A 22,686-nucleotide genomic window follows, 5' to 3' on the forward strand; every position below is an offset into this window, starting at 1 on the left:
TGAAAATGTAAAGAGAGGAAAATTTTATAGGGAAAGGAATGCTAATATTGTTATTTGTAGTTAGATACATTAGCATAAAAATGTTTAAAAATCAACATCAAATTCAAATTTAAAGTTTAATTTTTCCTGCATTGCTGTCACATGTATTTCCCTTGAATACTCATAAGTATGAATTAGAATGTTATGAGCAAATTATGAGCAATAAACACTTAAATTTTCCCATTCATAAAATAAATTACATGAACAGGAAAATCCCATTTTGTATGTCTACTGATAAATGAAGAATCTCAATTTTGACTGAAAAATATCTTGTTTTTAGATGGCTTGTGAGAAGGAAGAGAATATTAACCAAGACTTAAAAGAGAATGAAACAGTAATAGAGCACACCAAACAGCATTCTGATCCTGACAAGTCTCTGCAGGATGAGGTCTCACCAAGAAGAAATGACATAATTTCTGTACCAGGTATTCAACCTTTGGATCCCATATCAGATTCAGATAGCGAAAACTCTTTCCAGGAATCCGAACTAGAAAGCCAGAAAGACTTGGAGGAGGAAGAGGATGAGGAAGTAAGGAGATATATTATGGAGAAAATTGTACAAGCTAACAAGCTTCTACAGAATCAAGAACCCGTGAATGATAAAAGGGAGCGAAAACTTAAGTTCAAGGACAAATTAGTTGATTTGGAAGTTCCTCCACTAGAAGACACTAATACGTCTAAAAATTATTTTGAAAACGAAAGGAATATGTTTGGGAAACTGTCACAGTTATGTATTTCCAATGATTTTGGACAAGAAAATGTACTCCTGTCACTTACTAATGCAACTTGTGAAGAAAACAAGGATAGGACAATACTGGTAGAAAGAGATGGAAAATTTGAACTTCTGAATTTACAAGACATTGCGAGTCAGGGGTTTTTGCCTCCCATTAATAATGCAAATAGTACAGAAAATGACCCTCAGCACTTGTTACTCAGATCTTCCAACTCCTCTGTCAGTGGCACCCAGAAAGAAGATTCTGCAGCAAAGATTCATGCTGTCACTCACTCATCAACAGGAGAGCCACTGGTTTATATCCCTCAGCCACCACTCAACCGCAAGACTTGTCCAAGCTCTGCTGCCAACTCAGATCGAAGTAAAGGAAATGGGAAATATAATCACAGGACACAGTCTGCACGTATCTCACCAGTGACTTCAACATACTGTCTTTCCCCTCGACAGAAAGAACTACAAAAACAGCTAGAACAAAAGAGAGAAAAGCTGAAAAGAGAGGTGAGAACCTAAGTGGGCATTATATTAAAAGTAGAGCATGTTTTACTGTTCTATAAATGCAATGGGAATTAAAACAGTTGTTCAAACCATTGGAGACTTCTTTTGATTTCTTTATCTATTGTTAGATTGATTAAGTATTAAGAATGTGTATTTATGGAGTGAACACGGTGATTACTTTGGTCCTTGTAAGGATCACAAAGAATAGTAGACTTATCTGTGTTAGCGGAGAACTCAGTGATGACTTCATCTGATCCTTTCATTTTAAAGGTGAGACTCACGAGATGTTAAGTGACTGCTGAAAGTAATCTTGATATGATAGGTAAAAATAAAATGTCAGATGGAAAAATGAAGGCACAAAGTGTAGAGGTTTAGGAGGCAACAGGAAGACTTGGACTGTAATTCTTTTACTTGCATGTGTTTCATATTATGTTCTATGCCTTCAGTTCTTTTACTTCCAGGATTTTAGTTTCAGATTAAGAATATAGCCTAACATTCTTAATGAAAGGTCTCCAAAATGCCTTCTAGAAATAATTTTTTTGTTTTTCATATTTGTTCTTATGTGAAACTCTATGTATCTTATAATTGAGAATTCCAGGACTTAAACTGGTGAGTTTTCTCGGAATTACTTATATCAGTGCTCCAATTCTTTGTTTTACTGGAAACCTAATGGTATTAAGCTGAGCCATACAAAATGTCTAATTCTAAATACAAAGTTCAGCAAATAATATACTAGAAGTGACCTTGCAGATCATTTTGCAGATACGAAAATCTTGGAAAGTTTAAATAACTTTACCAAAGTATATCTGTATTTGTTAGTAGCAAACTGGAATAAAAATTTCCAGTTCTCTGGTACCCTTGAGAAATGGTGTGTTATCTACTTTATATGGGAAATTATCAGGGAAATCTCTGGCATTTAAATCAGGAATTGGCATTAGCAAAAAAAAAAAAAAAAAAAAAAAAGGTGAAAAATGACTTCGTAAGAACGTGTAACCTCTAGCACACTCAGATAAGAACCTAAAAGGGTGCATGCTTATAGAGCTTCGCTCACTTGGTCACTAATAGCTTTAATAGTCAAACTAAGTTTACTTGATTCAGGTATAAAACAACCCTTAAAAGTATAAGAATTTGGTGACAATACAAACTAATTTTTTGAGAATGACATCAATATGTTAGCTGTACACAAATGTGTAGGTATGTGTGTATATTTTTACAAAAGTTATACCGGTGATTTTATATAGTTGTCCCTGCGTTTTTATTAATGAACTGATGTTAGTCTTTAACTAGTGTGAGGGATGGATAATTCTGTTTTCATTTTGATTCTCTTTTCTGAATGTCATACTCTTTGTTCTGAAATACACTTTTATTGTGTCGATATCCTATAACTAAGTTGGCTCAAGACATGGTCTTCAAGTACTAAGACTTTTAACATGTTTTAGTTGGTTTCAGGGGAAGGCTTTGGTTTTTTATGCCCACATTTTCTGGGTTGGGTTGCTATACTCTGTCTTTCTAACCTAAGTGCATCATTTCAGTGTTCTCTTTGGCAACTCCGTTAGCGATCAGTGCTTTGGCTGTTAGCTTCTGTGTAATATACCTGAATGTTCCCCTTGGAAAGATAATCATCTTTTGTCATACTGTATTCATGCAAAGTATCCAAAGTCCTTTGTGTGAAATGGAAATGTATAAATAATGTAAAATTTAATCTTTAATAAATTCTTTTATATTTTCTATAATATAGGCTACTTTAGGGCTCAGAAAATAGTATATAGATATTCTCAAATATATTTTACACTGTTTGGTAGAATTTTTCCTTTCCTCTCTTCTTTCTGTTCAATCAAAAGGAATTAGAAAGTCTTGCTTTATTGTCAAAATGTAAGGAAAACACTTAGAATTCCATTATTTGAAGAAAATTTAACTATAAACTTGTTAAATTAGCCCAGCTAATGTTTGTATTTTGGGTAGAAACGGGGTTTCACCATGTGGGCCAGGCTTGTCTCAAACTCCTGACCTCAAGTGATCCGCCTGCCTCGCCCCACAAAGTGCTGGGATTACAGGCAGGAGCCACTGCGTCTGGCCTAGAAGGACCAATTTTCTGATGGAAAATTTTAGGATCAGGGAATCCTAATTTCAGATCTCAAAATATATCTCTCTACTCTGATAATTCATACAATTTTATTAATCTTTTAGTAATGTCTTTTCATATTCTTTTACTAGGAAGAGCAACGAAAAATAGAAGAAGAGAAAGAAAAAAAGAGAGAGAATGACATAGTATTTAAGGCATGGTTGCAAAAGAAAAGGGAGCAGGTCTTAGAAATGAGGAGAATTCAGCGAGCAAAGGAAATTGAAGACATGAACAGTAGAGTAAGTAAAACTTCTCTGAAAAATAAGTTTATACAGTTATGAAAGCTGAACTTATTTACAGAAGGGAGTCTGGATATCAGACTAACAGCCTATGGAAGAAGTAGAAAAGTTGTTCAAGAACTACCCTTGCAAAAGATGCAACATGCAGATAACTACAATTAGGTTCTAAGAGGCCTTGTGAAAATGAAATGATTCTTATTTTGTTCAGACTTTGATGGAACAGAAAACAAAACTATCAATTCATTTTTTCAAGGTGTAACTTTGGTATTTAAACAGGACAAAGATACACCCCCCCCCCCCCCACAAAACCCTACAGACTGATCTCACTTAAGACTAGACATACAGAAATCTTACATAAATCTTTAGCAAATTAAAGACACCAAATTATTTAAAAGAATTAAAAAAACAAAATCCAAGAGAAAATTTAAAAATCATCCATATCCTTACTAAAAAAAGATATATATGTAAAGTAAAAGTTCAAAATTCAACCCTAAGCTCTTCCAGGCTCATCTCCAGTGATAACTACTTTTAACAGCGTGGTGCAAATCATTTTAGATCTTACTTATATATTTACATGACAAAAGTTGTATTCAGTTTTTTTTTCACTTCATCATGGAACTCTTTCTAGGCCATTACGTTTAAATCTCTCTTTTTCAAATAGCTGCATGGTATTACAGTGTTAATTTATTAAGCCATTCTTCATTTGTAAATATTTAGGTTGGTTCCGATGTTGCGCTAGTTAACAGTGCTGTAGTGAAGAGGTACATTCTATGGGAACATCAGTAATCTGTAGGAGAAGTTCTTCAGAGGGGAATTTATAATTTTTGAAGGTTTAGAGTGAAATGTTTGGTTAAAGATGCAAAAATAACCTCCCAAAAGATAATATGAATGTATAGTTCCTCCAACAGTGTGTGAGAGTGAATGCTACACCTGTTTCTCTAACAGTGTGTGAGAGTGAATGACTAACACAGTATGTGGGTTATCTTATTTTTTCTTCAAATTAGTAATACACATGCTTGTGTATGAGTATGTGTGAGAAATAATAAGAGATAGATATAGGTCTCTACTCCTAGTTTTTGGCACACAGCTCCTAAAACCTTTTTAATTTCTTGAGTGATAGGGGTTCTACATGTATTTCTGGTTCTAATAACTGAGCTTTTATCCTGGCTTCTGACAAAGAGCTGCTAATTCCTTGGAACCTCTTAGGTGATAGGACTCTCTTTGTTCTAATAAAATGACTCTTGGTGGGCTCCTGGATAGAGACTGGCTCCCAGAAAGACTAAGCCATGATTAGAAACTTGGAACTTTCGGTTCTAACTCCTTTCTTGTAGGAAGGGGGAAGGGGCTAGAGATTAAGTTAATAATCTCAATGACTATGTGATGAAGCCTTTATAAAAATCCCAAAGCTGCAGGGTTCAGAGAGCTTCTAGGGTATAGGAAATGTGGTGTTGGGAGGGTGGCCTGCCCCCAAGAGGGCATGGAAGCTTCACACCCCTTCCCAAATACTTTGCCTTGTGTAGCTCTTCATCTGTGTCTTTTATTATATTCTTTATTAATCAACTTGTAAATGTGTTTCCCTGAGTTATGTGAGTTGCTCTAGCAAATTAAACCTGAGGAGAGGGTCATGTTCCCACCACTCCCCACCCTGGCAATATATAGCTGGTCAGACAGAAGCACTGGTCACAATCTAGGCTTTTGATTGATATCTGAAGTGGAGGCAATCTTGAGGGATTGAGCCCTTAACACATGGGATTTGATGCTAACTCCAGGGATATATTATCAGGATTGGATTAAACTGTAGGATAACCAGCTGGTGTTAAACTTGTCAGTGTGGGAAGTGGGAACCCTCCCACATTTTGATAACCAGAGGTGAAGTATTCTGTGTTGAGTGTGAATGAAAAGGAAAAACAATTGGTTTTTCTATTTATATAGCATGTGTATTCTTCTGTGAATTTCCTGTTTATAATCTTTTTCCTTTTTTAGTTTGGTTTTTATTATTGAAGTGGTATATGAGAGATTTTGATCCTTTGTCTATTGATATGTTATATATTTTCCTAGTCTGAAAATATATTTTTTGTTACAGTGTTTATTATGTCATTTGTGGAAGTTTTTAGCTTTTTAAAATCTTGGGATGGGCAGTACTTTCACAAGCAAGGCAGAAAAGACATAAATTAAAAGAGAAAATATGGAGAAATTTGACTGATACTATATAGTAAAATAATATACTGAGTAAGATTTATTTTAGGATGGAAATTATGGATCCATAATAACAGATCTACTAATATCATTCATCATATCAGTAAGTAGACAAAAGAATGTTATCTTGAAAGATATAGCAAAGGTATAATTTCTTTTTAAAAATTCCTAATAAAATGCAGATTATAAACACTATAATGGGGAAATGCTCTAGGCATACCTGTTATAGTCAGAAACATGTAAGGTTCTATATTAAATAACTGTATTCTGATGTTTCAATCCAATTCATTAAGAAAAGGAAAGGACGTAAAAATAATAGGAGTGATGCGGCCAAGATGGCTGACTACATACAGCGGGGCTCAGAGGCTCCCGTCCCAAAAAAACATAATAAGCGTGTGAATCCTTCACTGGCAACCAAGGTATCCAGGTTCTCTCATCAAACTTGACTAGAAGGCTGTGGTGACCCATGGACAGAAGGAAGAATAGTGTAGTGCGTGGCCCACCTGAGAGCTACACGGGAAAGGAGAACCCCCTCCCCGCAGCAAGGGACGCAGTGAATGAGCACTGCTACCCAGAAGGGGAAGCTGCTTTTTCCACAGAACTGTGCAACCCGTGGATCATAAGATCCCACTAGAAAATCCTGGCCACTGGGGCCTAGCGTCCCAACCCTAGAACACGCAGATTCTTACAGCTTCTCAGCTGGAATCTGCTTAAGCCTACTGCACTCCTCGTGGGAAGGGTGACCAGTTTAAATTGTTGAGTTTCAGGTAGGCATGAAATATCCAGGTGAAAATACTGAAGATTAGTTGGAGAAATTTATCTAGTTTTCAGGAGAAATGTTGAGACTGGAGATAGGAAATTAGCGATTTCAGAGTAGTTTGTGGATGGAGTAGTTTGTGCGATAAGGATATGGCCATTGAAATAGGTGGCAAGTGTTTTGGAGAAAGACATAGAAGATGAGAGAATCAAAGGTCTGTGGGGGTGGATATTCAATGGCTCTTCTATGTCTTCCAAAAACATATGGGGAAATGAAGAGAATATTAATTTATTTGTCTAACCACTGAAGTACTTGAAGTATGGCAGAAAATGCAGCTTCTGTTTCATAGAAGATGTGGCTTGGGGGAGAATCAGAATTTGCATAAGATAGGAAATTTAGGGCCAGATCCCTTTCAGTGACTTGGGAGGATGGATGTTATTTGGGAGTTTTTATATCATTGACTAGGAATTACAGAGAACTAACAGGGGTTATGAAGGACAGGAGGAATTTGGGGTTGGGTAAAGAAGCAGCACAGCATATTGCTGTAGTGATTAAAGGTATAGAAGACAAGAGGAGTTTATGTTTCAGTCAGTGACTATGGAAAACACAGCTATGGCCATACTGCTGATAGCTTCTTGGACGATGATGGGCCTTCAGGCCTCATGGCATTCCATGTATTGATTTTTTTAAATGGGGTATTTGCAAAAATAAATGTACAGTATGTTCTGTTGTGCAATATTTGTACATAATTGTGCTATATTTGTACATAATAAATAGTAATCTTGGATTGTATTCTCAGAAAACATGAGTCACATTGAACATAATTTATTTCAAAATATTTATGTAGAAGACATGGTTATATATTTCCCTTTGAATATTTATTTTGTATATGTAGTATTTTTTGCTACATTTCAAGTCTGTCTCAAAAATAGATTTTAATGAGAAATAGTATCACAAGCTAATAGTATTCCGACGTACTTTTATGAACTTTGTCTCTACTGAAGCTGAAATATAGCACAATTTGGTAGCTGATTAATTTGGCTTATTAATACATTGCTATAATAAGTGCATTATGTTGATTATTTCTGTGGGACATCCTGTATAATGTGAGTCATAGTTTCCAGAAAATATCTTTAGCATTTATAGATTGTGGAATGACCTTTTTTACATTAGATGAATAAAAGGTTTTAGGTGATGTAATTTTTATTGCCATTTTTAGGAAAAATAGCTAAAAATGACTTTCTATCATTGTTTTGAAATTTGCTTCTCTTGATCAGTGCTATATATGTATACACACACATGAAAATGTATGTATGTATATAGTCTATCTATGTTAACTGTCCATAGGTACTTATATACCTTGTGTATTCTGCATTGGATGTAATGTTGTATTAATGTCAATATAGTCTAGTTGGTTGATAGTGTTGTTAAGATCTTCTGCATGCTTATTGTTTTCCCCCATTTTTCCTATGAATTACTGAGAAAATAGTGTTCATAATTTCATGTATCATTTTGCCCCTTGCCTATTTCTCCTTTGGTTCTGTTGAGTTTTGCTTCATGTATTTTCAATGTTGTGGGTATACATTTAGGACTTTATGTCTTCCTGATAATGACCTTTTCCCTTTATGAAATGTCCCTCATATCCTGAAGTCTGTTTTGTCTGAGGTTAATGTAGCCACACCAGTGTTCTTATGCTTAGCATTTGCATGGTATAACTTTATTCATATTTTACTTTCAATGTATCCGTGGGTTTATATTTAAAGTGGTTTGTGCAGACGTCATATATTTGAATCTTCCAGTCCAGCAGTCCACTCCTTTTACTTAGTATTCACTTGTATTTAATTATTTTTTTAAATTATACTTTAAGTTCTGGGATACATATGCAGAAAGTGCAGGTTTGTTACACAGGTATACACATGCCAGGGTGATTTGCTGTACCCATCAACCTGTCATCTACATTAGGTATTTCTCCTAATGCTATGCCCTCGCTAACTGCCCACCCCCCGACAGGCCCCAGTGTGTGATGTTCCCCTCCCTGTGTCCATGTGTTCTCATTGTTCAACTTCCACTTATGAGTGATAACATGCAGTGTTTGGTTTTCTGTTCCTGTGTTAGTTTGTTGAGAATGATGGTTTCCAGCTTCATCCTTGTCCCTGCAAAGGACATGAACTCATCCTTTTTTATAGCTGCATGCTATTACGTGGCATGTAACTGCCACATTTTCTTTCTCCAGTCTATGATTTATGGGCATTTGGGTTGGTTCCAAGTCTTTGTTATTGTGAATAGTGCCTCAGTAAACATACATGTGCATGTGTCTTTATAGTAGAATAATTTATAATAATGGGATCACTGGGTCAAATGGTATTTCTGGTTCTAGAGCCTTGAGGAATTGCCACATTGTCTTCCACAATGGTTGAACTAATTTACACTCCCACCAACAGTGTAAAAGAATTCCTATTTCTCCACATCCTCTCCAGCATCTATTGTTTCCTGACTTTCTAATGATCACCATTCTAACTGGTGTGAGATGGTATCTCATTGTGGTTTTGATTTTCATTTCTCTAATACTAATGATGATGAGCTTTTTTTCATATGTCTATTGGCTGCATAAATGTCTTCTTAGAGAAGTGTCTGTTCATATCCTTTGCCCACTTTTTGATGGGGTTGTTTTTTTCTTGTAAATTTAAGTTCCTTGTAGATTCTGGGTATTAGCCCTTTGTCCAGTGGATAGATTGCAAAAGTTTTCTCCCATTCTGTAGGTTGCCTGTTCACTCTGATGATAGTTTCTCTTGCTGTGCAGAAGCTCTTTAGTTTAATTAGACCCCATTTGTCAATTTTGGCTTTTGTTGCCATTGCTTTTGGTGTTTTAGTCATGAAGTCTTTGCCCATGCCTGTGTCCTGAATGGTATTGCCTAGGTTTTCTTCTAGGGTTTTTATGGTTTTAGGTCTTATGTTTAAGTCTTTAATCCATCTTGAGTTAATTTTTGTATAAGGTGTAAGGAAGGGGTACAGTTTCAGTTTTCTGCATATGGTTAGCCAGTTTTCCCAACACCATTTATTAAATAGGGAATCCTTTCCCCATTGCTTGTTTTTGTCATGTTTGTCAAAGATAAGGTGGTTGTAGATGTGTAGCATTATTTCTGAGTCCTTTATTCTGTTCCATTGGTCTATATATCTGTTTTGTTACCAGTACCATGCTATTTGGGTTACTGTATCCTTGTAGTATAGTTTGAAGTCAGGTACCATGATGCCTCCAGCTTTGTTCTTTTTGCTTTGTATTGTCTTGGCTATGCAGGCTGTTTTTTTTTGTTCCATATGAACTTTAAAGAAGTTTTTTCTATTTCTGTGAAGAAAGTCAATGGTAACTTGATGGGGATAGCATTGAATCGGTAAATTACTTTGGGCAGTATGGCTATTTTCATAATACTGATTCTTACTGTCCATGAGCATGTAATGTTTTTCCATTTGTTTGTGTCCTCTCTTATTTCCTTGAGCGGTGGTTTGTAGTTCTCCTTGAAGAGGTCCTTCACATCCCTTGTAAGTTGTATTCCGAGGTATTTTATTCTCTTTGTAGCAATTGTGAATGGGAATTCACTCATGATTTGGCTCTGTTTATACTCTTGCTGTATAGTAATGCTTGTTATTTTTGCATGTTGATTTTGTATCCTGAGACTTTGCTGAAGTTGCTTATCAGGTTAAGGAGATTTTGGGCTGAAACGATGGGGTTTTCCAAATATACAATAATGTCATCTGCAAACGGAGACAATTTGACTTCCTCTCTTCCTATTTGAATACCCTGTATTTCTTTCTCTTGCCTGATGGACCTGGCCAGAACTTCCAATACTATGTTAAATAGGGGTGGTGAGAGAGGGCATCCTTGTCTTGTGCCAGTTTTCAAAGGGAATGCTTCCAGCTTTTGCCCATTCAGTATGATATTGGCTATGGATTTGTCATAAATAGCTCTTATTATTTTGAGATATGTCCCATCAATATTTAGTTTATTGAGAGGTTTTAGCATGAAGGGCTGTAGAATTTTATTGAAGGCCTTTTCTGCATCTATTGAGATAATCGTGTAGTTTTTGTCATTGTTTCTGTTTATATGATGGATTATGTTTATTGATTTGTATATGTTGAACCAGCCTTGCATCCCAGGGATGAAGCCGACTTGATCTTGAACTTTTTCTTGTGCTGCTGGATTCAGTTTGCTGGTATTTTATTGTGGGTTTTCACATCGATGTTCATCAGGGATATTGGCTTGAAATTTTCTTTTCTTGTTGTGTCTCTGCCAAGCTTTGGTATCAGGATGATGCTGGCCTCATAAAATAAGTTAGGTAGGAATGCCTCTTTTTCTATTATTTGGAATAGTTTCAGAAGTGATGATATCAGCTCCTCTTTGTACTGCTGATAGAATTCAGCTGTGAATCTGTCTGGTCCTCAGCTGTTTTTGGTTGGTAGGCTATTACTGCCTCAATTCAGAACTTGTTATTGGTCTATACAGGGATTTGACTTATTTATGGTTTGGTCTTGGGAGGGTGTATGTGTCTACGAATTTATCCATTTCTTTTAGATTTTGTAGTTTATTTGCAAAGAGGTGTTTTTAGTATTATATAGTTCATTATATGATGGTAGTTTGCATTTCTGTGTGATCAGTGGTGATACCCCCTTTATCATTTTTTTGAAGTCAGGTAGTGTGATGCCTCCAGCATTGTTCTTTTTGCTTAGGATTGTCTTTGCAATGCAGGCTCTTTTTTGGTTCTATATGAACTTCAAAGTAGTTTTTTCCAATTCTGTGAAGAAAGTCGTTAGTAGCTTGGTGGGGATGGCATTGAATGTATAAATTACCTTGGGCAGTATGGCCATTTTCACGATATTGATTCTTCCTATCCATGAGCATGGAATGTTCTTCCATTTGTTTGTGTCCTCTTTTAGTTCGTTGGGCAGTGGTTTGTAGTTCTCCTTGAAGAGGTCCTTCACATCCCTTGTAAGTTGGATTCCTAGGCATTTTATCATCTTGGAAGCAATTGTGAATGAGAGTTCACTCACGATTTGGCTCTCTGTTTGTCTATTATTGGTGTATAGGAATGCTTGTGATTTTAGCACATTGATTTTGTATCCTGAGACTTTGCTGAAGTTGCTTATCAGCTTAAGGAGATTTTGGGCTGAGACAATGGGGTTTTCTAAATATACAATCATGTCATCTGCAAACAGGGACAATTTGACTTCCTCTTCTCCTAATTGAATACCCTTTCTTTCTTTCTCCTGCCTGATTGCCCTGGCCAGAACTTCCAACACTATGTTGAATAGGAGTGGTGAGAGAGGGCATCCCTGTCTTGTGCCAGTTTTCAGTGGGAATGCTTCCAGTTATGCCCATTTAGTGTGATATTGGCTGTGGATTTGTCATAAATAGCTCTTATTATTTTGAGATACATCCCATCAATACCTAGTTTATGGAGAGTTTTTAGCATGACGGGCTGTTGAATTTTGTCAAAAGCCTTTTCTGCATCTGTTGAGATAATCTTGTGGTTTTTATCTTTGATTCTGTTTATATGATGGATTACGTTTATTGATTTGTGTATGTTGAACCAACCTTGCCTTCCAGGGATGAAGCCAACTTGATCATGGTGGATAAGCTTTTTGATGTGCTGCTGGATCCGGTTTGCCAGTATTTTATTGAGGATTTTTGCATCGATGTTCATCAGGGATATTAGTCTAAAATTCTCTTTTTTTGTTGTGTCTCTGCCAGGCTTTGGTATCAGGACGATGCTGGCCTCATCAAATGAGTTAGTGAGGATTCCTCTTTTCTAATAATTTGAATAGTTTCAGAAGGAATGGTATCAGCTCCTCCTTGTACCTCTGGTAGAATTCGGCTGTGAATCCATCTCATCCTGCACTTTTTTTGGTTGGTAGGCTATTAATTATTGCCTGAATTTCAGAGCCTGTTATTGGTCTATTCAGGGATTCAACTTCTTCCTGGTTTAGTCTTGGGAGGGTGTAAGTGTCCAGGAATTTATCTATTTCTTCTAGATTTTCTAGTTTATTTGTGTAGAGGTTTTTGTAGTATTCTCTGATGGTAGTTTGTATTTCTGTGGGATCAGTGGTGATATCCCCTTTATCATTTTTTCTTGTGTCTATTTGATTCTTCTCTCTTTTCTTCTTTGTTAGTCTTGCTAGTGATCTATCGATTTTGTTGATCTTTTCAAAAAACCAGCTTCTGGATTCATTGATTTTTTTGAAGGGCTTCTTTTATCTCTAACTCCTTCAGTTCTACTCAGATCTTAATTATTTCTTGCCTTCTGCTAGCTTTTGAATGTGTTTGCTCTTGCTTCTCTAGTTCTTTTAATTGTGACGTTAAAATGTTGATTTTGATATTTCCCGCTTTCTCCTGTGGGCGTTTAGTGCTGTAAATTTCCCTTTAAACACTGCCTTAGCTGTGTCCCAGAGATCTAGTACACTGTGTCTTTGTTCTCATTGGTTTCAAAGAACTTACTTATTTTTCCCTTAATTTTGTTATTTACCCATTCAGGAGAAGGTTGTTCAGTTTCCATGTAGTTGAGCTGTTTTGAGTGAGTTTCTTAATCCTAAGTTCTAGTTTGATTGCACTGTAGCCTGAGAGACAGTTTGTTGTGATTTCTGTTCTTTTACATTTGCTGAGAAGTGCTTTACTTCCAACTATGTGGTCAATTTTGGAATAAGTGCTATGTGGTGCTGAGAAGAATGTATATTCTGTTGATTTGTGGTGGAGCGTTCTGTAGATGTCTATTAGGTCCACTTGGTGCAGGACTGAGTTCAATTCCTGGATATCCTTGTTCACTTTCTGTCTCATTGATCTGTCTAATGTTGACAGTGGGGTGTTAAAGTCTCCCATTATTATTGTTTGGGAGTCTAAGTCTCTTTGTAGGTGTCTAAAGGCTTGCTTTATGAATCTGGGTGCTTGTGTATTGGGTGCATATATATTTAGGATAGTTAGCCCTTCTTGTTGCATTGATCCCTTTACCATTATGTAATGCCCTTCTTTGTCTTTTTTGATTTTTGGTTTAAAGTCTGTCTTATCAGAGACTAGTATTGCAACCCCTGCTTTTTTGTTTTATTTTCCATTTGCTTGGTAGATCTTCCTCCATCCCTTTATTTTGAGCCTATGTGTGTCTCTGCACATGAGATGGGTCTCCTGAATACAGTACACTGATGGGTCTTGATTCTTTATCCGATTGCCAGTCTGTGTCTTTTAATTGGAGCATTCAGCCCATTTACATTTAAGGTTAATATTGTTATGTGTGAATTTGATCCTGTCATTATGATGCTAGCTGGTTATTTTGCCTGTTAGTTGATGCAGTTTCTTCCTAGCGTTGATGGTCTTTACAATTGGCATGTTTTTGCAGTGGCTGGCACCAGTTGTTCCTTTCCATGTTTAGTGCTTCCTTCAGGAGCTCTTGTAAGGCAGGCCTGATAGTGACAAAATCTCTCAGTATTTGTTTTTCTGTGAAGGATTTCATTTCTCCTTCACTTATGAAGCTTAGTTTGGCTGGATATGAAATTCTGAGTTGAAAATTCTTTTCTTTAAGAATGTTGAATATTGGCCCCCACTCTCTTCTGGCTTGTAGTATTTCTCCCGAGAGATCTGCTGTTAGTCTGATGAGCTTCCCTTTGTGGGTAACCCGACCCTTCTCTCTGGCTGCCCTTAACATTTTCTCCTTCATTTCAAGTTTGGTGAATCTGACAATTATGTGTCTTGGAGTTGCTCTTCTCGAGGAGTATCTTTATGGTATTCTCTGTATTTCCTGAATTTGAATGTTGGCCTGCCTTGCTAGGTTGGGGAAATTCTCCTGAATAATATCCTGAAGAGTGTTTTCCAACTTGGTTCCATTCTCCCGTCACTTTCAGGTATACCAATTAGACGTAGATTTTGTCTTTTCACATAGTCCCATATTTCTTGGAGGCTTTGTTCGTTTCGTTTTACTCTTTTTTCTCTAAACTTCTCTTCTCGGTTCATTTCATTCATTTGATCTTCAATCACTGATACCCTATCTACTACTGGATGAAATTGGCTACTGAAGCTTGTGTATGCGTCACATAGTTTTTGTGCCATGGTTTTCAGCTCCATCAGGTCATTTAAGGTCTTCTCTAACTGTTTATCCTAGTTAGCCATTCTTCTAATCTTTTTTCAAGGTTTTTAGCTTCTTTGCGATGGTTTCAAACATCCTTCTTTAGCTTGCAGAAGTTTGTTATTACCGATTGTCTGAAGCCTCTTCTCTCAACTCGTCAAAGTCATTCTCCATCCAACTTTGTTCCGTTGCTGGGGAGGAGCCACGTTCCTTTGGAGGAGAAGAGGCACTCTGATTTTTCGAATTTTCAGCTTTTCTGCTCTGGTTTCTCCCCATCTTTGTGGTTTTATCTACCTTTGGTCTTTGATGATGGTGACGTACAGATGGGGTTTTGGTGTGGATGTTCTTTCAGTTTTTTAGTTTTCCTTCTAACAGGACCCTCACCTGCAGGTATAGTGGAGTTTGCTGGAGGTTCACTCCAGATGCTGTTTGCTTGGGTATCACCAGCGGAAGCTGCAGAACAGCAAACATTGCAGAATGGCAAATGTTGCTGCCTGATCCTTCCTCTGGAAGCTTCATCTCAGAGGGGCATCCAGCTGTATGACGTGTCAGTTGGCCCCTACTGGGAGCTGTCTCCAAGTTAGGCTACTCGGGTGTCAGGGACCCACTTGAGGAGACAGTCTTTCCATTCTCAGATCTCAAACTCCGTGCTAGGAAAACCACTACTCTCTTCAAAGCTGTCAGACAGGGACATTTAAGTCTGCAGAAGTTTCTGCTGCCTTTTGTTCAGCTATGCCCTGCCCCCAGAGGTGGAGTCTACAGAGGCAGGCAGGCCTCCTTGAGCTGTGGTGGGCTCATCCCAGTTCGAGCTTCCTGGCTCCTTTGTTTACCTATTCAACCTCAGCAATTGCAGACATCCCTCCCCTAGCCTTGCTGCGGCCTTGCAGTTTGATCTCAGACTACTGTGTTAGCAGTGAGCGAGGTTTCGTGGGTGTGGGACCCTCCCAGCCAGGTGTGGGATATAATCTCCTGGTGTGCCGTTTGCTAAGACCATTGGAAAAGTGCAGTATTAGGGTGGGAGTGTCCCGATTTTCCAGGTATCGTCTGTCATAGCTTCCCTTGGCTAGGAAAGGGAATTCCCCGACCCCTTGAGCTTCTTGGGTGAGGCATTGCCCTGCCCTGCTTTGTGGGCTGCACCTACTGTCTGTCAAGCCCCAGTGAGATGAACCCAGTACTTCAGTTAGAAATGCAGAAATCACCCGGTTTCTGCATCACTTATGCTGGGAGCTGTAGAGTGGAGCTGTTCCTATTCGGCCATCTTGGATCCTCCTATCAGTTTATTTTTTTAAGTTTCCGTTTCTTTACTGAGATTCTCTGTTTATTCATTATATCCACCTTTTCATTTCTTACATATTAGACCTGTTTTATATTCATCTTTCCATTTCTTAAATATTAGACCTGTTTGTATCTAAACGCCAATATCCATGTCATGTTAGGATCAATCTGTTACTATTGAAGGCCTCTTTCTCTGGATTATGGGTCACGTTTTCTTGTTTCTTTAGATAGCCAGTGATTTTTAAAAATTGGTTAGTAGACTGTGGATCTTTACCCAATAAAAAAGTTGTAAGGAAATCTAGAATACACTGTTTTCCTTTAAAGGGTATTGAATTTTTTCTGGTAGGCAGTTAAATTAGTAAGGAATCCTCTTGATCCTGTCAGACTTTGTTTTATGCTTTGTTAGGATGGGTTTAGTTTGTTTTTGTCCTTAGTCCTAGAGCATGGTCCTTACTCTAGGATGTGATCCATACTTCCAAAGCATGGCCTTTTTAGGGTTGTAAGTGGTTGACCAAGGTAAGCAATGAAGTATTCCCACTATAATTGGATTGGAACTCCAATGTCTCCAAAACTATGCAACCTTTGTAATCTTTTTCATTAACAGCGGCCACTCTCTGTTAGACCTTACAGAGCCTCCCTCTACACATGTGCACCCCAGGCCTTGCCAAGGCCCAAGGGAAACCCCTACATAGACTTTTGGACCATCCCTCCACATGACTGCTTCCTTTCTAGTACCCTGCCCTGGAAATTCAGCTGTCTCAGCAGCCCCAGACTCCTATCTCTGTTTCATAAGCCCATTGGGACTAATGACTGCTTGATGCTATGGCTCCTCCTTCCTATACTATTGTCTGGAAAGTGTCACCAAGTTCAGAGCCAGGGTGAATATGGGGGTTATAGCATGTTTTTTCTTACTCTCAGTAATCAAGCTGCTGTATACATTTTGTCTAGCTTTATGGCTAATTAGGGCAGAAGGGTAAATCTGATACCAATTACTCCATCATGGATGGATGCAAAAGTCTCCAATTCAGTCATTTATCCTTTTTTTATAATCAGATAATTTAATCCATCACTAATTTTTTGTATAATTCATATTTTATCTTTATAATTTTTTATTTTCCTCTAATTTTTTATTTTGGTTCCCTCCACTTTTGAGAGTTTTTTGCTATGATCTTATGCAGTGACATCTTTGCGTACCAATGCAGTCTATCATTTTGATGATAGTTCTGCTGTAATTTACCTTAAATTTTAAAAATACATTTTCTTGAATTTTTATTATACTAAGAAACCTGGAATAATTTTAAAAATAATCATTTAAAGCATGACATAAAACTATCCATTTAATTTTTGAGCAAACTATGTTGGTTCTATCTTCAGTGCATATACAGAGTCCCACTACCCTAATCTAAACCACTCTTTTCTTCTGTTGCTGGACTGTTACAAAAGCCTAAAAACCCAGCCCCCTTCTACCTTGCCTCTCCCTCATTCAGTCTGTTTTCCACATAGCAGCCGGAATGATATTTCTAAAGTGGTGAATAAACTGTGTCACTTATGCTTAGAAACCCCCAATGGCTTCTCATCTCAAAATGAAATCCAAAGTTCCATGGCCAGCAAGGTTATATGTTACCTGATCCCTGCTACTTCCCTGACTTCATCTTCCACTCTTCAGCTACTTTGCTACAGCTTCACTTTGACTTCTTTGCTATTTATTGATCATGCCAAACACAATCCCTTCTTAGCTCCTTTGCTCTTATTGTTACCACTGCTTTTCTCCAGATATCCCATAACTTCCTCCCTCACTTTCTATTTAAATACCATCCTTTCTCCCCACTGCTGCCTTTATTACTCTCCTTCCCATATTTTCTTTTGAATCAGATCAGTCAATCAGTCTGTCACTTATTTTTATCCTGTCTGTGCAGAACATTGTCCAATAGAACTTTCTGGGATGATGGAAATTTTCTGTATTTGCACTGTCCATTAGAGTACCTGCTAGCCATGTGTGTCTGTTAAGCACTTGAAATGTAGCTAGTATTACTGGGAAACTGAATTTTACATTTTATTTAAATAGCCACTTACGACTTGTGGTTACTGTATTGTACAGTACAGAATGTGTGAGAGAGGGAACCTTAATTTTATTAATGCAACCCAGTACTTTAGTGCCTATTATGTAGTAAATAGTATGAATATCTGTTGAAAGAACAAAAGAATGGGGATACCTATGTATCCTGTTGCTCCCTGAATCCTTGACTCTTTAAAAATATTTTAACTTTAAAATTGTATTTAATTGACACATAATTTTACTTATTTATGGAGTACAGTGTGATGTTTTGATACATGTACACATTGTGTAATTAGCATATTACCTCAAACACTTGTCATTTCTTTACGATGAGAACATTCAAAAATCTCCTCATTATTTTGAAATATACATTATTGTTAACTGTAGTCACTCTACTCTGTAATAGAACACCAGAACTTATTCCTCCTGTTACTTTGTATCTGGACTCTTTTGATCTATAACTCCTGATTGAACACTTTTCTGTCATTTCTAGCAATTCCCAGACTTCCAGGTGTTTGGCAATGATTCTTTAGATCCAGGGGTCCTCTCCACAAAGTTCAGTTGTGCATCAAAGATCCTGAATAATCTAAATTAGACTAAAGCATATTTGGCAATGTGGGTTACAAACAAGGGAAAAATGCAAGATACAGGAAACAGATGAGGGAAATGCAAGATATAAGCTCGATCACAAAGCTTATATTTGGGGGAAGTATTAAATGAATGTATCTTTTCCTTTTGCATTCTAGCCAGGAATCCACATGAGGTCACACTTTTCCCAAGGGCAAAGAGTACCAAATCTGTCCTCTTTTTCTTCTTTATTCCTCCAAATAAGAGCTCTTTCAACTTTTGAAAATTCCCTGAAGATAATATTCATCATGAACTTTGAGGGAGCACGAAATAAGCCACTCCTACTAGCTTTTTCTTATGTTAAAATTATCATGGCTGTTATCTTTATAAGAAAATTCTTATGACTGAAAATCCTTATGGCTACCCTTTACAATAGGAACTACAGTTTTGAAAAATGGGCTTAGCAGTTAAGTAACTTCTGAAAGATATTCTTAAAACTTAACCGTGATGTATTTGGTTTGGATACTAGGAATGCAGGTAATGAGGCTGACATTATTATGAAAAATTGAAGAGTAGGAAATATATTCTTGTAGGATCCTATAAGCAGGGCTTCAAAATGTAGTTCTTGTTTATCTAAACTAAGTAAAGCTTATTTTTCTAATCAGCAGGAAAACAGAGATCCACAACAAGCTTTTCGATTATGGCTTAAAAAAAAGCATGAAGAGCAGATGAAAGAAAGAAAGACAGAAGAACTAAGAAAGCAAGAGGAATGCTTATTCTTCCTTAAAGGAACAGAAGGCCGGGAAAGGGCCTTTAAACAGTAAGTTAAAGGCAGGGCATTTCCCCCCTCCTCTTTCCTCATGGTCATTTGAAAAGTTATGTGATAAATTAAGATTGAAAAAAAAAACCCTCAAAATGTTTTCTCTTACAGCAAGTACGTATTCAGTTTTAAATTCATGCCTTTACAAATGTATAATTCTTTAACTCCATTATATATATTACATATATGGAGTATTTTATATATATGCATACCAATTTTTCTTCAAGATACTTTTCAATACTTAAATTATTTCTTATGGCACCAGTATGATAGCCTTTGATACCTTATCATTTATTGTTTGTTTATTTCTGTGAGAAATGGGTCAAAGATTGGTTACGCTTCTCTTACATAGCCCTCAGAAAAACTGAATTTGTCAGTAAATGCAACCAATAAATGCACTGTATTTACCAATAAATGCAACCAATAAAAGTTGCATTTACCAGTAAAAGAAAGGTGAACTAAGGAGCAAAATCTGTATAGACCAAAGGAGATCTGGGTACATATTTTGGTAATTTAAGGCAAACCTGATTTTTTTTTAGTTATTTGGGTAAGATACTGCATTGCCTAATTCTGACAATACAGATGTGGCTTCATATTTTTGCTAGCAAGCGTGGGGAGAGTTGGGGGACAAAATGTGAATATTGAGTCCAATTGTTTGAAGTTCATTTCCTTCTTTCGTCTCTTTTGCTCTTTCCTTCTTTTCTTTTTCTCTTCCTTCCTTTTTCTTTCTTTCTTTTTTTTTTTTTTTTCCTGTCACCCAGGCTGGAGTGCAGTGGCACGATCTCAGCTCAGTGCAACCTCACCCTCCCAGGTTCAAGTGGTTCTCCCACCTCAGCCTCCCGAGTAGCTGGGACCACAGGTGTGCACCACCACACCTGGCTAATTTTTGTATTTTTTTTAGTAGAGATGGGGTCTCACCATGTTGCTCAGGCTGGTCTCAAACTCCAGACCTCAAGTGATCCGCCCACCTTGGTCTCCCAAAGTGCTGGGATTACAGGCGTGAGCCACCATGCCCAGCCTCCTTTTTCTTTTTCTAACATACCCTTTTATTATAACAGAAACAGTAAATGTGCATTGTAAAAATGGAGCAGTTTCAAGTTACTTTTTCATCACCCAGAAATTGTGACTGTTAGCACCAGTGTGCATACTGTCTAAGTATCTCTCTGTACATATATTTTCAATATCAAAATACTGAGATTATACTATATATGTTATTCTGCAATCTGCTTTTCATTGACAATATTACCTAATATCCAACTCATATCCATTTATTCCCCAACAGACCCATAAATGAGTTACAGTTTATTTGCTTAAACTAGTAGCCAATTCAGAACCACATATCATCAGATTATGATATTTAGTTTTTTTTCTAATACACTTATTGTTTAGATTTCTGAAAAAAAAAACCCCAGGTATATGTATGTGCATATATATATACACACACACACACACACACACACACACACACACACACAAACATACCACAAACACACTTATATACCAGGTATATGTGTATATGCAGTTATTTTTGCTATTATTTAAACAAGGTTTAAGACTTGAATTTGTTAGAATGTGGACTTTTCCTTTCCTACTTTTGATGTTTTCATGTTTGGCTTCTTTTTCACTTTAAGAACTATTTTGTGGACTTAAAAGCTCTATAATTTACCTATAAGAAGAGTAAGGCAGCATTTCTGCATGACAGTATTCTTAACCTAGCTAAGTAATGTTTTAGAATACAGCTAGTTACAAAGTGTAAGTTATTTGGAATCTACCAAATAGTAAGAAATCCTATTTCTAAAAAAAGAATAGGACCTACCGCACACATAAAATAGTGTTTATTATTAAAAAACCAATTAAGTTGGCAGTTCATCGTAAGACAGATAATTTCAAACATTTGACCCCAAATCTAACTATCTTTTCTTGTATGAGCCTTGGGTGTAATCTACATTTTTCAATTAATAGTTAAAAATTTGTGTTGTGACAGTATTTCATTGTAAAGAAATGTCTATTTATTTTGTCTATAGTAGTAACTATATAGCATGAAGAGTGTATTCAGGTTGATACTCACCAAATCTGATCATGCCTCTTTCTACAGATGGCTAAGAAGGAAACGGATAGAAAAAATAGCAGAGCAACAAGCTGTCAGAGAGAGAACTAGACAGCTCCGACTAGAAGCTAAGCGTTCTAAACAGTTACAGCACCACCTATATATGTCAGAAGCCAAACCTTTTCGTTTTACTGATCATTATAACTGAAAGTTTCTATTAAATATTATTTCAGTGGGCAGCTGCTATCAAGATTTTGGATATAATTTCTTATGGTCTGTGTACTTTGGTTGTACTCTAAATTATGGAAATGATATTTATCTTTTATTGACAGTGAATTTTTTTTAATACTAGAACAAAATAAATTTTTTTTTCTCACAGTGTTGTAATGTGTTGTGCCGTCTCAGTCTGTGCAACCAACTGAACAAATGAATTCTATGTCCTTCTACTTCTAAATTATTAATGTTTCTAGCTGAAAACACAAGAAAGGTACAGATTTCTATTCATACTTCCTATTAGTGTTAAAAAATTACAATGGAACATTTCTTAAATTTGAAGGAGTGACTCCTTAAACAAGCCTGGTTCACAGCCTTAAAGTCCTATTTATGTCAACTTTGGATTTGAATAATCATGGCAAGCTAAGCAATAGGGTAGGCCTAATTCCACTTGTTAGTACCTTAAAAAATACACCCTATATGCGAGAGCTAAACATTGTATACTCATGGATATAAAGATGTCCCCAGTAGACAACGGGGACTGCTAGGGGGTGAGGGAAGGGAGCAAGGGTTGAAAAACTTAACTATTGGGTACTGTGCTCTCTACGTGGGTGATGGGACCAGTCACACCCAGACCCTCAGCAACATGCACCATTCCCATGTAACTAACGCACGTATGTATCCCTGAATCTGAAATAAAACTTGAAATGATGAAATAGCAATTATGTGTAATACTCTTTTAGGTATGTTACAAAGTTAGCCAACTTTTATTGAGAGCTTAAAACATTTTAAAATGTATTATAAATGCTTTATATAAATAATGTAATCATATATGACAACCCTATTAGTGTCGTTCTGCAGAGGAGAAAACTAAAGTATATAGACATGAACATTTTGTTCACATAGACTGATCTGTATGGTTGCAAAATCCTTTCTCTTAGTTATATTATAAAGATTACATTCCTTGGTAGAATATGTGAGATATTTAAGAGTATACAAGAATCCAGTGTGTAGAGGAATAGTACTTC

The 22,686-nt window shown here is 36.7% G+C and overlaps 1 protein-coding gene across 4 annotated transcripts in view; it reads left to right on the forward strand.

Moving 5' to 3' along the window:
• The window catches only part of CCDC181 (coiled-coil domain containing 181), a 61,876-nt gene extending 40,055 nt beyond the window's left edge, over positions 1-21,821 (forward strand). For 3 of the 4 annotated variants that reach the window (XM_009193561.4, XM_009193570.3, XM_017952254.3), the window contains exons 3-6: positions 320-1,270; positions 3,482-3,628; positions 19,244-19,398; positions 21,494-21,821. In XM_009193561.4, the coding sequence (XP_009191825.1) occupies positions 320-1,270; positions 3,482-3,628; positions 19,244-19,398; positions 21,494-21,653 (1,413 nt within the window). In that variant the 3' untranslated portion in view covers positions 21,654-21,821. The remainder of the gene's footprint in view (positions 1-319; positions 1,271-3,481; positions 3,629-19,243; positions 19,399-21,493) is intronic. The other variant, XM_009193565.4, reaches the window with a different exon arrangement.
• Positions 21,822-22,686: the final 865 nt, after the last annotated feature.

This window comes from Papio anubis, chromosome 1 (assembly GCF_008728515.1).
Source record: "Papio anubis isolate 15944 chromosome 1, Panubis1.0, whole genome shotgun sequence".
Classification (NCBI taxonomy): domain Eukaryota; kingdom Metazoa; phylum Chordata; class Mammalia; order Primates; family Cercopithecidae; genus Papio; species Papio anubis.